Source organism: Phaseolus vulgaris, chromosome 7, assembly GCF_051622355.1.
Source record: "Phaseolus vulgaris cultivar YP4 chromosome 7, ASM5162235v1, whole genome shotgun sequence".
NCBI lineage: Eukaryota > Viridiplantae > Streptophyta > Magnoliopsida > Fabales > Fabaceae > Phaseolus > Phaseolus vulgaris.
Window position 1 is genome coordinate 45,545,735 of NC_143504.1, and position 18,854 is coordinate 45,564,588.

General features: G+C 34.2%; 2 protein-coding genes across 5 annotated transcripts in view; both read right to left on the bottom strand.

Annotated features, from left to right (window-relative positions):
* Window positions 1-435: 435 nt before the first annotated feature.
* Window positions 436-1,696, bottom strand: LOC137828938 (casparian strip membrane protein 2). Its single transcript, XM_068635703.2, has 3 exons — window positions 1,387-1,696; window positions 1,158-1,281; window positions 436-843 (listed from the first exon to the last, which is right to left on the bottom strand). Exons 1-3 carry the CDS (start codon window positions 1,629-1,631, stop codon window positions 628-630), a joined length of 585 nt encoding a protein of 194 aa, XP_068491804.1. The 5' UTR covers window positions 1,632-1,696; the 3' UTR covers window positions 436-627.
* A 1,502-nt stretch (window positions 1,697-3,198) lies between these two features.
* Window positions 3,199-18,854, bottom strand: part of LOC137828939 (putative UDP-N-acetylglucosamine--peptide N-acetylglucosaminyltransferase SPINDLY) — a 31,974-nt gene continuing 16,318 nt past the window's right edge. For 3 of the 4 annotated variants that reach the window (XM_068635705.2, XM_068635706.2, XM_090304376.1), the window contains 7 exons: window positions 16,043-16,241; window positions 14,241-14,435; window positions 11,699-11,793; window positions 11,455-11,590; window positions 11,124-11,341; window positions 7,914-8,041; window positions 3,199-4,184 (listed from right to left, as the gene is read on the bottom strand). In XM_068635705.2, coding sequence (XP_068491806.1) covers window positions 3,748-4,184; window positions 7,914-8,041; window positions 11,124-11,341; window positions 11,455-11,590; window positions 11,699-11,793; window positions 14,241-14,435; window positions 16,043-16,241 — 1,408 coding nt within the window. In that variant the 3' untranslated portion in view covers window positions 3,199-3,747. Of the gene's footprint in view, window positions 4,185-7,913; window positions 8,042-11,123; window positions 11,342-11,454; window positions 11,591-11,698; window positions 11,794-14,220; window positions 14,436-16,042; window positions 16,242-18,854 lie in introns of all 4 variants that reach the window. The other variant, XR_016522981.1, reaches the window with a different exon arrangement.

Genomic DNA, 18,854 nt, shown 5'->3' on the forward strand with positions numbered 1-18,854 from the left:
TTTGAACACAAGGTAGATATTATATATACCGGTTGAGGTATCCCTGAAATACCTCATATTTATCATTCATTTTTACTGATAAAAAAAAATTAAGGTTTTTTTTGATAAAAAAAAATTAAGGTTTTACTTGCTTTCACCATTATCTTGGTGCAAGCTTCTTCTTCCAAGGTCATCTGTTTTTTTTTTAAATAACTCGTTATATATACCAATTTTGTCTTTATCCTTATAATATCTCTACTTTTCATGATGTGTGATGTGAAAATTACAATTTTCCTTGTCAGAGTTTTAACACCTACTACCTATAACTAATCTTGCATGTTATCTTTAATATTCTAACTCTCATATGATCACATCAAGAAAAAAATGGAACAAGGTGTTATTGCTGAGGAAAAAAACCGCAAAGAGAAAGTTAAGTAGAGAATAGCTAGTTCGACGTAACAAAGTGGCTGAAACTTGAAACATTAGAATGAGCAAATGTACACAGGTAATGAATTTGGCAGATCACAACTTCAAGGAAATTAAAACCCCACAAGCCGAGGAATTAAAACTTGGGAAACAGATTGAACATGCACAATATTATATATAGTTGTAATAGTTCATATAACTTAAGCCCCCACAGGTTAATCTTCAAGGCTTCCCAATGGCGAAAGCAGACATCACAATCAACAATACGAAGACAACAACAGCAACGAACGATGACACCACAGCTGAACTGGTCTGTGCACAAAAGTCTCCGAATTGGTTGCATATGGCTAACCAGTTTGTGTCCTGATCACCATTGTGTGCCAAGTAAACTACGGCAGCAGCTGAAGCAGCACTAGCAGTGGCTAGAGTCAGAAACACCTGCAATTCATATACTGTTGGATCAGCAAGTCCAAAACTAGGAAATTATTCACTAAATGAAATCATATACCAAGGAAAAAATCTCTCATTAGTAAATAAGCTTACACACTGAACTTGTTGAAAAATTAAATTTTTAGTATGACACTGTACATTTATATTTATGGATGATAATAACAGTACAAAACATCATACTTGAACAATTTTGTTATCATGAGGAATAAATATATATTTCAGCCATAGTATTGAGAGATGGTTGAATTGGTGAGAAGATTATTGAAATAGAACTGAATTTATGAATATTTTGAAGAGCTTACAGTGTCCAAGATAATGAGGAAAAGCCTTGGTCCAACAGCATGGGGGCGAACAATTGCAACAACAGAGAAAGGAAGAGATAGCACCAGGTAGCCACCCACTAAAGCCATAGTAATAACAAAAAACCTGCATTGTGTTGTGCATTGGATAAAATTTATGATTTCAGTGAATTAACATAGATGTGATGAAAATGCAGAGAAAAGATGCAGGGTTTTGAAGGTCATCACATACTGGAAAGTGGTGAAGCTATCATAACTAGCCTCAAACTGAAAGAACTGAGTGAAGAAAGGGAGTGTCTGATCACTTGTTCCCATGGTGGCAGCAGCACCAAGAGCAGCTGCTATGGCACCTAACCTTAGAATGAAATCCATTATGGCCACCCCTTTTTTCCATCCTCCTGGCCTTAGTGGTGCAACCACCACAGCTTTTCCTTTAGCAACTTTACTTGATTCTGGGATATCAATGGTGGTTGACATGTTTGGCTTTGGTGAATATAGAGGAAGCTTAGTTTATGTTGTAAGGAGGATAGATGAGAGAGGATGATGAAAATGTGATGATTGAAGGTAACATATATAGAGGGAGAAATTAAGAGTGGTAGATTTAGGATAAGTGGGATGCTACCTAATGAACTTAGTGAAGTTGTTATATATGAAACCTTTACGTACCGAAGCAAGTAGAAACACCCACAAATTATACTTAATCTTCTTTCTTTTCTTGTTCATTACTTTGTCTTTCAAAAAGCTTATTAAACGATTATAAAAAAAAATACATTTTAATATTGAAATTATTTTATTAAAAAGCTGTTTTGATTTCCTAATGTATTATTCGAATGAATGTTTAAGATTTTACTTTTAATGTTCTTTTGAATTTTATAAGTGGTTATAAGGACCTCTTTGTTTTTTCAAATATAAGTTGGTGATAATTTAGTTATATTAGGATTAGGATTAGGACTAGGCTTTAATTAATGAATCATATGTATGTTTTTCTGTGGATATAAGATGTATGCAGATTAATTTAAATGCAACTAATGGGGTGGTGTAAATAAAAAATAGAGTTGGTTTGGCTTTTTACTAGAATACTAAAGAAACAAAGTGAGAGGTTAGATTATAAAAAATGTTGGGCATTTAGCTTTGAATTGAATTTAAATTAAACTTCACTAACCTATTTGAAGTTTAGACTTTTGAACTTTAGAAGAAGAAATATAAATTTTGTAAAATTTTAGATCAACAAATATGAGACATTTTTTTTTCTTTCTAAGTCTCAATCCATAAATAGGATGTTAAGTTCCGATGGTGATATCTAACATAATTTATAAAATTATGGAAGTTACAACAAAAAAACTTTATTTAAGTTATTGTCTTCTTTATTAGTTGACTTAGAAAAATGATTATATTTATTAGGAAAAATAATACTACACTCTTTCTCATGGTTATTAGTTGAAATTTATAAAGTTAAAAAAGTGATGTAAAATTTATCAAATGAAAGACTGACGTATTTCACAACCCTCAATAAACTTCATCCAATAGTAAAAATGATTAAACATGTAAAAAATGTCATTTAAATTTTTCTTGTACATGAAGTGATTTCATCGATAAATTTTGCAAATGTAATAATGGTTGAATTAGTCTGCCCACATTGCTCTCACAACAATGGAAATTAAACAATGGCTTAATGAAGAGGTTAGGGATCGGAATACCACCTTCTTTGACAAACATTTTCTTTAATTAATTAAGTAATCAATCAGTCAACCAAACCATTCAGTCTAATCTTTTAAAGCATATAATTAATTGATAAAGTCCAGTCAATCTTTAACATTAATCCCTATGCATTGATGCGATATTAGATTTTTTGTTTACCTGTTCCACTTTTCTTGCATGAAGATGTTGTCATTGTTACTCAATGATTATAGAAAATATGAAAACTTTTGAACTTGTTATGCATCGAACAAGAAAAGAAGTTATTTAAGTCAAGACTCACTCAACAGTAAAGGTAACTAGGAGTAAAATTTTACGTACCTTAATTCATTCTTAATTTGAATTGATATTTACCACTTCAGAATTGAACTTTCATATTCCTATCTTAATAATCAACACACATTTTTGTTTTCGAATGCGACCACAAAATTCTTAAATTATCCACCCCTGCTTTTCTCATGAAAGCCAATTACATTCACACAGGTACAGTGCATCAGGATCTGACCAACACTACCATGCTAGAAATGAAATCCAGACCCCCAAAAAAGTAAATAAATATTACACAATTTACACTCTCAACTGGCTATTGTAATTAGTGAGGGGGGTGGGGGAAATGTGTTACAGATATTTGAAGGATGCCATTTTATAGCAGCACAGCCCCTGGGAGTATCCACAGCAGTTGAGGACACATTGATTTTGTAACTGTGGCTTACACTTCTTTCCCAGTAAAAAAAATTGTCATTCTATGAAAATTTAACCTTTGTCATGATGTGGTGGATGCAAAGCTCTTCCAGAAGCAACACAAATACATCACGCCAATTGCCAACCTAATTCTGCACCTATTATTGTAATACAGCTGAGCAAACTAGAATCACTACAGCGGACTCCCAGATGAAATTCAACTTGAACCCACCATACCTTGCTTGCTGTTGTGATTCAATGACCCACCATTTTCTTCACAACTGTGAACATTTGGCTTCAGAGGTTGTGTCAAACTGAATCCATTTGCCATGACAGATCCAGGGCTCCCCTCACTTAAGTTTACGTTCCTTGTTGACTCACCGTTATTATTGGTTGGATCACTAGTAGAAACATGTTGCTGCAACAATTCCATGCATTTCAAAGCCGGAACATCTCCTTTACAATATCTGCGCCACATTTGTCTATATGTTGACTCTAATCCACGGATAAATTTTGCACCATCACAAAGAGGGGACTTAGACATGAGCTCTCGCAGGCTCATTCTCAATTTTTGTAGTGCCGAAACATCAGAGGCCAGCTTCAGAGCCAATTTTTCATATTCATCTTCATTTTTGGCAATCAAATGGCCCAGACCTGACTTATTAAAAGAGATATTTAGCAGTTTTAATGGCAAAGCCACAAGTCCGTTAATACCTCACAAGAAAAAGAAGCATAAAACTTGATCGAAAGATATGCTCAATTACACAATTCATCTCACCCAAAGACATGATAATAAATGCATAAACAACCTGCAAGCTATTATTCTTATTTAAATAGATTCAACAGGTCAGAGTTAGATAATGCCGTGAATCAGACTATTCTAGATAAAAGAAAAAAACCATTTATCGGGTATCAATGTCTGTCTTCCTGAGAGAACAGTTCCCATCTCATCTAACAAATTTCACAAGAGACCCACTGCACACTAATTACAAGAAAAATAGATTTTTGACTAGTTCTTAATTTACTTATAGCCACACACCAAGCTACAGACAATTTTATTTTATACTCATCTCTAAAGCTAAGTTAGTATCAGATCAAAACGGTTTTAATGTTGTCAACAAATCTGAAATCACAAATGATATGACTTTTTAAGGTTATAGTCAGTGTCAGTCTATTTTCTCATGAGGATTAGGCACCTAAGAAGTTTTGACACCTCTTCATTTGGGATTATAATCAAACTCATAACAGCCAGCATAGAATTTCCCAGTTGCGACTTTTATTGTTGATACACTAAACTTGATATTCACAAGCTGCATAACCTTTAACTCGACTAAGAATTGACCAGTTGTTGTACAAATAATTATAACTAAAATCAATCTCTATAAAACATATATTATCTATTTGATATGAAAAACAAAAACAACAACTATCAGGACCAAGTAAATTATGTTTAAGAGTAGAAGTAATTTTAAAAGGATGAAGTATGAATATTTTATTAGTTAAGTTAAAAAGGTAATAAATGGAAGAACTTAACTATTACAACATCATTTTACAAAAACAACCATTTCTCTACCTTCTCCCTAAGATTGAATTGATCATTCGTCCTTTTCAAGATCTTAACCTACCGTAGAGAAGCTAACAAAACATAGAGGATATCTATCCAATTAAAAATAAATTAGAGTAAGTTGTTTGCATGTGAGTGGTTTGCATGCCTAGGGAGATCAGTTGCATGTTGGGTTTGACGGGCAAAGATGAATATCCGGTAATCTAGAGTAGTACTGATATCTTTGATTTGATGTTTAGGGTAATCTGTGGACAGGTTTGAGTTTCTTATATTAAAAAGGACTTGTTGGAGTTTAGCTGGAATAACTTGTTGTCAAGTAAGGGAAGTTAGTTAAATGTTTAATAGAACCCTAAGGTAGAAGATTTGAACACAAGGCTGAGACTTAGACACATTAATTGTATTTTATGCAAGGACATTGCATGGTTGAAGATTATTTGATGTTGAATTCAGTTAGAAATATTGGATAACACTATGTTGAATTGTTATCTTAATTGACATTTGATATTATGAGTTGTTAGAAAGCAAAGAAGGGTTGTGATTATATTATTGATGGATGTAAGATGTATTCAATTTGTTTTGCAATTTGGATTGAGTTTGAAAATTTATAACTATGTTCGATAGTAATATATTGACTTAGGTTTTCATTTGGAAAAGTTAATGAAATTAATTGTATAAGATGTTTTTGAGTGAAATGGTAACATGGAATTATACTGTTATACAGGTTATGGTGTGATATTTGATAGTCAAATTAGGCACGTAGATGTTTTATAATTGTTGTGTAGGTGCCAATTTTGGGGTGTTTGCAAAGTTTGGAATTCTGCAAAACTCAAAAATTTTCAACATGATCTGCTCAACAAACCCACCAACCACCCAATGGATTTGAGGCAAAGAGGAAGTGAGTTTTACTACGAAAAAATTGCTCAGCATTGGGTGAATCCATATTTTTTAATTAGGCTTAGTGGTCTTCATGAATGTTGTAGCCTTGGATGTTAGCTTTACAATGGCTTTGGAATCATTAAAAAAGGAGGTCTAGCACTCTAGTTGTAATTCTTTGAGTGCGTGAGCCAAAGTCAAGCTATAAGTTTTGGGTGAAGTTTTTGTGGTTTTTTTAACTTTTTAAGTAAATGTTCTTTTAGAACTTAAAGTCTACATAAGAGGTATAGTTTATCCTCTTAGATTTCTTATGAATTATAGTTGACCATGATTGGATGAGTGAAACTCAGTATGAATTATTATCTTTAACAATTGTCGGGTGGTAATGACCTATGCTTTTATGAGTTGCTTTTTAATTTTTATGCAATATAATTAAGAGGGGATAGTATACAATATGAAGATTGTGTTGAATATTATTGGTTTATTTTATTTAAATAGTTTTGCTATTCATACTTTTAGTTTATTAAAATTGAATTATGGGTATATTTTGTGTTTCTCTTAAATGCTTGAAATTATAAATAGCGAGAATTGACTTTTGTTGTGAAATTGTAATTGATGTGGATTGAGATTGATGGTGTGATGTGAATATAGTGTTTACCAAGGAGGTAATAGTACATGTTATGCAGTGGTGAAATGCATTGAATTCGAATTCGTGATGTATGTAAAACAATTATTCTACCTCATTTGTTTACTAGACTTAGAGAAAGGTATCGGGTGATGAGAGTCAATGCAGATTTCTAGAACTAGGTCCTGTAAATCATAGGACAACCTTGTCACATAAGTGGATAGTGTTCCTTGCCTCTGTCAATGTCGAAGAAGACAATAGTGTAAACGGTGCAAAATCTCTGAAGATTCAACTCATTGTGTGTGAAAGTCATTAAGTGTCTATTTATTATGAGTTTGATGGGATGTGGCAAGTGATGCTTGTAGGTTGTTACATGAGACAATTAACATTGAAATATGATTTGTGTGGATCATGGTTATCAAACTCGCGAGTCAACTCGTTGACTCGTCCGAGTTAACTCGGTAGCAGACTCGTTTTTTGGGTAAACTCGGTGGACTCGGTGCAGACTCAAGGTGGACTCGTGACTCTTGTCCGAGTTGGCGAGTCCAACTGGGTTTTTTTAACCCCAAAACGGTGTCGTTCCGAATGGGAAAATTAGGGTTTCGCGTTTCATTTTCCTTTGTGTCTTTTGTGCACTGCGTCTTCTTCTGTGGAGTGCGGCGATCAATCGAGCAAAGCGTTCGCGGGTTGCAAGTGGTTCGTGTGGTGGTTGCGGTGGTCGCGGGTTGCAGGTGGTCACGGGTTGCGGTGGTCGCAGATTGCAGGTTGAAAGTCGACTCTTACGAGTCTGCAAGTCGAGTCTACGGAGCTCTCACGAGTCTACGTAGACTCGCGAGTTTGACAACCTTGGTGTGGATTGATTTACTCATAAATTTTATTTATTGTGTTATGAAAACTTCTAAATTACTAGCTTACCCTTTTAGTGGTTTGTGTTGTAATCAATATTAGTCAATCGTAGTTTACACGAGTAGAGGATGTAGCAAGTGAGAAAGCTCGACAGAGTGAGAAAGTGCATGATATATTGTAAGTTTTAGATTATGCATGTTTTGCTTGTTTTTGATGATGTATAGAAATCCCTATAAAAGAGGGAAATAAAGGCTTGGAACAAGAAATATATATATATATATATATATATATATATATATTAAGTATATAGTTTTTATGGGGTGTTACATCAACGGCCAAGAGAGGACCATAAGTAGCCAAAAAATCTTATATAGCGGCTACTGTTTTCACTTGCTTGAAGGCATTCCAGAATGTCACAATTCACAAAGAAGCACATAAAACAAGTAATTCAGTCGGAAATATTGCAGTTTCTTACCAACTTTGCTCAGAAGACTAACACCAACATTGTGTGCATGCACCGAACCAGCCATTGTAACACATGGAACTCCCATGTATAAAGACTCGCAAGTTGTGGTTGTTCCAGCATATGGAAATGTGTCCAAACTACATTAAAAGACATAATAGAAAGTTGACTTTGAGATAAGACAAGATTTGAACATGCATCAAGTATTGCATTAGTCTCATTATTATAAATATAACTTGATCACAAGGACTAGTCCAACATTCAGATATTTCAGATGCATGTGTTGCATGCAGAAAATAAAAATAATTTACAATAAAATTCTGTAAGTATTAAAATCATGTTTATTATAGTACTGTACAACTTACATAAAGCATTTTTTGCTGTACATAGCTTTAGAAAAGTAACAGCCTGTAACCTTCCTCTTTGAGATATACTTGTACTCAACTTTTATATCTTTATACACACCTACATCAGCTTAGTTGATGCTCACTGATTTTTATCATTCAAATTGAAGTTGATATCAAGACTATCAATGGACCACCACTGTACGCTGTCTCCGACCACCACTACCGTTATGGCTAAGGAAGTAAGGGTTACATGCACCTTGAGGAGCATGACCCAACCCAAGTGGTCACATGACCAAAAGCTACACCACGTGTCAATCTCTGCCAGCCCTCACCAGACATATTTAAAATCTTTCTATTCATTTCAGCATTTTTTTTCTAATTTTAAAATATTTGATAATTACAAATAAAGATGATGAAAATATAATTGGTATCATTTTTATCAATAAAATAATTATTTATTTCCATTCATAGTTCAAGTCTAGCAAATTCAGGTAACATTGTGAGTTCAGTAACAGTGATGCAAATTCTGTGTTATTTTTCACTTTATTCTTGCATATATCCGTTCTCCCTTCTTCTTCCTTAATAAATGGGACAGTATATTGTTGATCTGTCTCCTTTTTCCTTCTCTGCATCTGTTCTATTATGACAGTATTAGAGCACTTTTGGAAGAGCTTTGCTGTGCATTCACTTCTCTGATTTCTTTTGCCTTCATGGTATCCTTCGAATTTTGATGCCAAAAAAAGTAAAATTCTTCTGCTGGATGCACAACTTGTGCTCATAGTAGTAGGAGCGGTCACACCATTGGTGTTTGCTACCGAAAACATGGATTTCATGGATTTCCTCCAGACCGTTGATTGTATAATGGGAAACCAAATCCACTACTGCTGTTGTGATTGTGAAACGAAAATTTCAGATACTGAACAACAATCTACTATGAATGAGATCCAAGACGTTTGCTTCTCTAGTCAACAATATCAAGATATTGTTCTCTGGCATTAATCCAACAAACACAAAATGCTAATTCAACATCGAATGTGGCTCATATTAGTTCCATTTTATCAAGCTCCACACACTCACCTCCACTATAAGGTAAATTTGACTCTCTCATCACACAAACAACGAGTCACAGACACCCACATGTTTTAGTCTGATTTTCTTCTTTTTTCCAATTGCTCATTGTCTCATTCAGGTTGCAAACACTTGGATGATGATTGATTGAGTTGGTGTGAGAGATGGAGTAATCAGCTTATCATCCACCTAATAAACTTCACTATTATACACCCCCACTGCAATGTGATTCCTATTGACCTTTGGGTCACCTGTCAAGATACTGAATGCACCTTAAGAAACAACAATATCCATGTTTAAATAGCAATAAAGATTCTGTTTGCAACACGTGACATTAAATTGCCTTTTCCTCTTAGCAACTCCCACACCACACACGTTTTTGCTCTTCTTCACATGGATATATGGAGACCATATTCTATGCCTTCCATGAATAGAATGGATGTTGTTATTTTCTCACTATTGTCAATGATTACACACGCTACACTTGAGTTTATTTGATGCATACTAAACGTGAAACATGTACACATATTACTAATTTTATCAATCTTGTTGAAAATCAATTAGATACACACATCAAAATCATATGTACTGACAATGGCTTAGAATTTTGCATTCATGAGCTTTTTCATTCAAAAGGGAATCCTTCATCATACAACTTGCATAAAAACTTCCTAACAATGAAATTGTTGAATGTAAACATCAACATTTACTCAATGTCGCTTGTACTCTCGTGTTTCATTCTAATTTACCATAGGAGGTTTGCCTTGCCTACCTCACAAAATGCATACCCACACCCTTTTTGGACAATACTTACCCTTTTCACAAACTACTACATGGTCATCCCTGTGACATTACTTTCCTAGGTGTTTATTATATCACCACAATTACTTCCCATCGTAAAAAACTTGATCTACAAGCCCATCCTTGTATTTTTCAAGGCTTACCACTTTACACTAAGATATCTTAGCTATGACTTGCATACACATACCATTGCCATTTCCCTTAATGTCCTCTTTTATGAGTACCACTTCCAATCTATTTCATCTCCTCTCCCTAACAATACACATAGCACAATCTTTCCGTCACCTTTTCATCTAGATCCCATATCCCCACAAACCCACCTACACTTATTCTTGACCTTCCAACTCAAGCTTTTTCTCCTTCCCCGCGTCCTTCGCCCCTACTTCATCGTTCTACCGTCACTAAGAGTCACCTTCCTACCTATATGATTATCGTTGTACTCTCACATCCACCTCAACCAAACCTCATCCAGGTATTCGCTACCCTATTCACCATTATCTTTGTTTTAATTGTCTCTCCCCTTCCTTTCGTCATTTTATCTTTTCTATTTCAACCATCATTGAGTCTACCACTTTTGTTGAGGTTACCAAGAGTGATTGTTGGCTTAAAGCTATGAAAGTTGAGATTGAGGCTCCTCAAGCAAGTCATACTTGGACTCTTACCAGTCTTCCACCACACAAAAATTGCTATTGGTTGTCACTTAAAATCCCATGTCAGCAACCTATCTTTGTTAGTAAATGTCATTCATAGGAAGGACTAAAGTGAAAGACAAATCTTACTTTAGAATACAATTTAATTTCGATATTTTTAGGAACTTACTAGAAGACAACATACACTTTGAAAGACCCAAAACACCATTTAGCAAAAAAATTGAGACATGAAAAAGTAGTATCCCAAATAATACAAAATGCATAGTAAACACAACTAACATAAGTACGAATAAATAAATAAATAAAAGCTTAATCAGGACCAAAAAAAAATTAAAGAAGAAAAGAATTGATATTACCTGATGTCCATTAGAGAATAAGCCTGCATATGATCGTGGTTAAGAAGAATAAGGGGCAGAAGATCAACTCGTAGTGCTTCCAGACCTAAGTTCTCCAATCTGGAAAGAAATCTCTGTCTCACACTATCACAGCAAAATGGTTTACATTTTACCACTAGGCGAGAATTTGGAATTGCACATAGTATCCTTGCCCAAACTCGAAGTACCTTAGGTGTAATCTAAAAATGTAAAACAGCACAAGTCAAAGGATACACTACTTACCTGTTACAATTTTCTATTGGAAATCAAAAATTGAAATAGAAATGTATAAAATAGTTTGCAGTGATTCTACCTTCGCAAGATTGTTGAAACTACCAAATGTAACGAAGCCATTTGACAAAGCAGGAGTTGGACAAATAGGACCAGCCTCAGGAGAAGGAGTGTAACAAAGGAAGCAATCTGGTAATCGAACTAACTCTTCAACATGCCTGTAATTTGGGAAAAGTACCATTACAAAAAAACAACAATAAGAGTAGTAGAGAAGAAGCACTACAGATCAATGACAAGAAAGTACAAAAATTCAAGAAGAGAACTACTTCTGCTTTGTTTCAGGAGGGTCTGCCTGAGAATCAGTTATTCTATAATCAATTGTAGGCAATCCTGTTGTATTAGGATAACCAATCCAAGTCACCTGCATAACAAGGAATATGTTACAATTTGGCAAAGATCAAATTGAAAATTGAAATATTTGCAGAGTAGATTTTACCACAAACAATACATGCCACTTTATAAACATGGAGAAAGCTATATGTAATATTAAAACAAAAGCAGATTAAAGACATACCTATAATTGTTAAAAGTTTATTTATATCATTAATAAATTTTGTTTTATATACTAATAATCATTCAAGCAATTTGGAAACCCACTCTTTAAAGCTATTTATTAAGTAAGCAAAATAAAAAACTTAAACATTCCACTAAACATCTCATACTAACAAGGCCAATTTGTAAGTCAAATATGAGAACATCTAAGGGAGAATGAATACGAGAAAATAGCTAGATTAAACATGTTGGGAGGTTCTACATTAGCTAGGAATACTCTTTGATGTTCAAGTTAGAACACAATAATAATAATTAGAGATGAGATAAGTGCCAAACCCTCTAGAGAACAAATATATCTAGATTTATTTCCTCTCGAATTATTATTATTGTGTTATAATTGACTTGAGCACCAAAGAGTATTTGTATCGTAGCTGATACATATGAATAATCCAACTAATTTCTCGTATTCATTTTCCCATAGATGTGCTCATATTTGACTTACAGAATGGCCTTGTTAGCCCTAAATTCAGGAGTGAGATGTATGTGTATGGATATGTTTATATATTAAGCACTTGGATATTGTGGGGTGCTTAACAGCCACAACGATTAGTATGAGCTGGTTGGAGTATTTGAGTTCTTAATTCTCGTAAGAGCAAATTTTGAGGTTTGGGTTCCTGAAGTGCTTATCTTGGGTGGCATCATGCTGCCCCCAACGATTAGTATGAGCTGGTTGGAGTATTTGAGTTCTTAATTCTCACTTCTGTAATAGCTAATTTTAAAGTTTGGGTTCTTGAAGTGCTTATCTTGGGCGGAATTTTAATGATCTCTTTCCACCACAAACACACATACTTTGTCTAATGTTGAAACATCCTTTGATCCCATAGTAATTACTTTGGATGCTCTCGCATAGGTAATTCTAAAAATCGTCCAAAGTGTGAACATTGTCACCGCACTAGACATACAATTAATAGATGTTGGATGCTACACGGGAAACCGCCTCATCCACATAATATTGCCCAACCATCCACTATTGAGTCACTTGTTGCTCCTATGTTCTCACCTTATCCATCTCCAACAACATTTGAAGACTTTATAAAATGGTACACAACACCTATTAAGAGAAAATCTAGAGTCTAGAGACATCACTAGATTTGTTAACTCTAATTTGCAAAGATTGAGGATATGTTATATTTGCAACATGTTGGGCACATATGACCTTAATGCTCCAGCTTTCGGGAAAGTATTATAATTTTAGAAATAAGTAGTTAGTCCTATATCAATTATAATCAAGGATATAGTTACAATTATAGAAATAAGGAATTGATCCTATATAATTTGAAATATGTAGATTATAACAAGTTTAATGTTTTTCTCTTTCTTAGAGTTTAACATATAGTATGCTTTAATCAGTTTATTATATCATACCATAAATATCCAAATTGACCATGCAATTTGGATATTATTAAGGATCATTTACATGCAATTTTATTCAAGAATCTACCATCTAACACATTCATCTTACAAGTACCAATTCAAGTACATGAATATTTGTTCACAAATAACAAGTTTAAAACTTATACAACATGGATAGGACAGCCTTAAACTGGAGTTAGGCCGCAAAAGTAAGAAAAGAAAAAAAGACACCCCCAAACCCTAAGAACCTGATCCATCACATGTTGTTAGCTAAGTGTATCGACGACATAAGTAGAATAATGTAGACAAAAAGAGCAACAATTGGTAGTAGCATAAGGGAGGTTGCAAAGTGTTTGGCACCATGGGCTTCCACTAAAGCTTCTTACCCTTAACCCTACAAAATCAACTTGTTATGTAAGGTTTGCACCCGTTTACATGCTATAATTTGGTCATATCTTTAGTCAATAAGGGATCTCCAAGACACCCACCACACCAAGGAATGGATATGTCCAACATGCATTGGATATTTATGGGTGGGCCAATAGCAGGTAACAAGATAAGCCGAAAAACCTTTCTAGGAAAACTCTAATACAATATTACAAAGTGGATTTTAGTCTAATTCAACCCTACAAAACCGACTTACTAAATGAGGTTTAGACCTACTTATATACTATAATTAAGTTGTATATTTAGTCAATGTGACATCTTTAACAAATACAATGAAATGTACAACTTGTTTTGCACAAAATGGAACACTTACACACTAAAAAATTGAATTTTCACAAAATCAACATACTACAAAGTAGAGATAGGGGGTAACAAGGAATATGGTAAGGAAGGATCAGAAAAGTTACAAGTTGATAGACAAAGGGGGATAATCTACATTATAGATGTTCAAAACACCTGAACAGGAGCAGGTCGACATGCCATCATTCCCAGCTTATTGTTTGCAGTATGACCAGTAAGCTCTACTAAAATATCAACTTGATCTTCTCTAACCATGTCAGCAACTTTCTTTTCCTCAGTTCCATAAATATCTCTCCATAACCCACCCTTCTTTACGACTTTCTCTCTAAACCGGCTAGTTTTGGCATCTGCCTGCACAAACACAAGAAATTCAATTATAAATTCTACACAAAAAATGGAGATATTAATGACAAGACAAACTATGGAACCAAACATACAATGTTAACAATAAATATCTGTATGCAAACGAAAATCATATTTGGCCTGCTAAGACGGTTGATAAATAACAATCCAAAATGCCAAGAGAAAGTTGTGTCATTTAATCCACATAAACAGAATGAACACCAACATAAATGGAGGAGAAGCAGTAAAAAAGAAACAACGGACACTACAGAAAGGAAAACTAGAACCGCTGCAGTACTATATCCAAGGCTAACAATTAAATGGTAGTCTTCCAACCCAATCAATCTCTCCACCCAGCATGTGGTATACTGTATATTCCAGCACAAAACCATCTTACTTGGACCACTAGCAATGATGCAGAAATCATGTAGATATGGACACCATAAGTCATCTAATACCCATGCTATAATGTTGTCTATGAAATTGTGGCAGTTTGGGGAGACACCCTCAATAGAGTCATCATGAATTCTTAAGATAGACAGGCTAACAATTAATATAGTTCATATTCACCACAATTCTATTGTGATATGCAGGATCTTTTTCTGTTTGCCTTACACAATTTGTTTGAAGTTAGCGAAATACCAGTCTGTTTAATAAAAAAACTTTTGCCTAAAGATACTAAGCATCTATGAACTTGGGCAGCACACTCCCTTGAGGCTAATTGTTAATGTTAAGGAGGGGGAATCAAATACCTCAATACTCTAACAAGAACCCCATATTATTTAATGTAGGACTTAAGCACCTCATAATACCCAAATTCCTATCATGTCACTACCCCTAAGATGTAATGTCTCAAATGGTTCACACTGACACTTAATTCAGTAACACTTCACTCAACTTCCTTGTTACTCAAAACCCCGCACCATAAGCATCTCTTTCCAAAACATCCACAATCAGCTCTGATATTGATTGATAAGATCAAATTAGTAGGTACCCACCCTCAAAATCTAGTTGTTTAGCACAGAGAACTAAGCACTTAAGTACTACATCCCACTTTCCTCAACAATAGGCACCCCACAATAACCAAGTCCATATCAGAGGAATAAAATATTTTAACACAGAAACCTCAGATCAATTCTAATAGAAAGTAGTACATGAAACCAGAAGAGGGAGTAGCTAATGGACCATCAGTTTGAAAAGTTGGAAAACAGGATCCAAAATGAAAATGAAGCTATGGTCAAGAATCGTCCTTTGCTTAACCACAATTCCTAAAGCAATTTTGAGGATCAAAAACATCCACAAAGATTGAGCAACTTTCTCTTCCAAACACTCACATCACCCTTAAGGGATAAAACATAGGCTCTTTCAATATTTGATTGACATGAATACTGGTGAAAAGGAATATGAATACATACATTGAATTTGTAAGCCAATAAACAATAATTCATCAGTTTCTTTCATGGAGTACAAAATAAATTTAACTACAAATGTTAAGATGGTAGGGTGAAAATTTGATGCAACTATCATTTCACCCAAATGACAAGAGCTTTGAAATTTGAGCAAATACATTAACAAAATATATAGCATTTTTGTGCACATCCATTCATAATCTATACCTTGACAACTGCTGAATAAACAATCACTTTATAATTGGTATAGTCATGATAGACAAGGGGAGCTTCTATGAAATATGACACGGAATGCGTAAAATAATCAGGAGACACATATCCTATCACAAGAGGCCGTTCAGGATCTTTCGAGTTGTCCCATGATGTGAATTGTGAATATAGTCTCATGAATCGCCTACCCCAGTCCCTGTAAGGAAACATTTCTTTGATAAATACTCCAGGCTTCATGTCATTCTACTTTTTGTACATAAAGTAATTTGATGCAATAAAAACATAATGGCTGATAAATTTGGCAATTGAAACTACCACAAATCAAAATCCAGGCACGCCATTAATCACATAAAGAAACAAGTACCAGCATAGCCAACAAGAAACATACTAAACTAAACATACATAACATAGACATGATTTTCATATTCTTACATGACATGCCAATTGTAACTTTATTTTATTCATATTTCTTTTGTGTGTACCCAGCTTTAGGGTTTTAGATAAGTGCCTAGCCTATTTTATTAATACACACACACATCAATAACAGCACAACAACATAGGTAGAAAACAATGTTTTATTTATTCAAGTTGGTATTAGAGCGCATATGATCCCACTTTGTCTTTTTCTTCATTGTCTCCAACAACATATGTTGTTGTCACCGCTGCTCTTGGCCTTTTTCTTCATTGTTATTCCTTGCATGGTTTTTTATTGTTCATGTATCTATATCCAAAAAATCAGAATATAAACTATTTTATGAGGAGTATCAAGAATTTTTAAGGTACAAATCTAAGAAATCAATCAATTAAGTTCAATCTAGTTCAATGTCAAGTGTATCAACTGCATGCATTTCTCAATCTGTGGAAGGTTATAGTCCCTGGTTTCTTGATTCAGGTGCCTCAGGCCATATTCCTCCTAGTAACATTTCTTCCTTTCCGTCCCTTTCTTACCCAAAAATTCCTCATCTTGTGATTGTTGCCAAAGGATCCAAAGTGGCATCTCAAGGAGTTGGCCAAGTTTCTTTATCCCCTTCACTAAATTTAAATTTTGTCTTGTTCATTCCTCATTGTGCTTACAATTTAATCTCTTTGTCAATTGGCTTGTTCTTTAAACTGTTCTAAGACTTTCACTACTATTTCCTTTGTTATAGAGGAACATGGGATAAAAATATGAATCACACGGCCTTTCTTTTATGAAATTGAGTCTCTAAATATATTTGTTTTCAACTCTAACACCAAAACTTTTACATGATCATTTGGACCACCCAAGTTTATCAAAATTGAAGGTGATGATTCCTAGTCTCAAACACATTCAAGCATTAGATTGTGAATCTCGCGGCATATAGGAAAAATATTAGATTTTCTTTTCTTAAAAGATCTTGAGCACAAAGTATTCCTATTTTTTCAAATATTCATTCAGATATTAGGGGACCAAATCATGTTCACTTCTTTTGGTTTCAATTACTTTTAATGAATTTTTCAATGTACTCGAGTTTATTTAATGAAAGACAGATCAGAACATTTATCCATATTTATGTCTTTCTTCAATGAAACTAAGAACCAATTTGGAAAGATAATTAAAATTCTTTCTCATAACTGATAATGCTAAGGAATAATTTTTTGTTGCATTTTCGTCATTCTTATCTTCCAAAGGAAACTTACATCAGTCAGCATGTCCTCACGCTCAACAACAAAACGGTATAGCAAAGAGGAAGAATAGACATCTTATTAAAATTGCACACTGTCTAATGTTGAATTCTAATGTTCATGTTCATCGTTAGGGTGATGCAGACTATTTGTCTCCTGATCAATAGCATGCCTTCTTCCTCTCTAGAAAAAAAAATTCCTCACTGTAATTTTTCCAAATGACCCTCTATATCATGTCTCTCCATGTGTATTTAGGTGTACTTGTTTTGCTCATAATATCCTCCAAGTCTTGACATGCTTGCTACAAAGGCTATTAAGTGCTTCATTTTCAAATATTCTCACTTTCAAAAGGGCTATAAATGTTATTTTCCTACAACCATAAGGTATTATACGTCTGATGTTACCTTCTTTGAGGACACTTTTTTTCTTGTCCTTCATGGAACAATCTTCATCTACTCAACATGTCGTTCCTGTAGCGTCCAGTGATCCATTGATTATTCCTTCTTCCTCTTAAACTCAAGCGCAATGTGTACATAACATTGTTCCACCACCTCTTCTTACGTACCAATGTCGGACACCAATAAATCCATCATCCATGCCTAAAGATACTTGTGACTTAGATCCTTCACCACAGATTCCCATACCATGGATCCTTCATCCTCCTTGCCTTCTTCTGACTACGTTCATTATATTAATATTTCTTGGATGTACCCAACTTTAGGAGGGTTAGAGTTTTAGGTAAGTGTCCATCTTTCTGTAACCAATATATATACATAAATAAATGCACAACAGTGTAGGTTGAATACACTGTGTTTTATCCATCTTAATTATTCAAGTGTATAAATGGATTCATTTTGCATAACTAAACACTCCTGGCTATTACAAGTTTTGAATGCAATGACTAGTTCAAGGGACCGAAACAATCGATTCAAGTTAAAGAGCTAAAAGAAATTTCAAATTCTTATTTTTCGAAAAAAATGACCATGTGCTTTATGATTGACAACCAAGTCACCAGAAATAATTTCATAGTACTGGTCCATACCACGGATAATTAATGTTTTCATCCCTTTAAAACACAACAGAGTTTTCACTATTTCATCTCCTTTCTTACTTAGTACATAGCTAGAAAAGAAAATTAATTCTACTTTAAACGTTTCTACTTTAG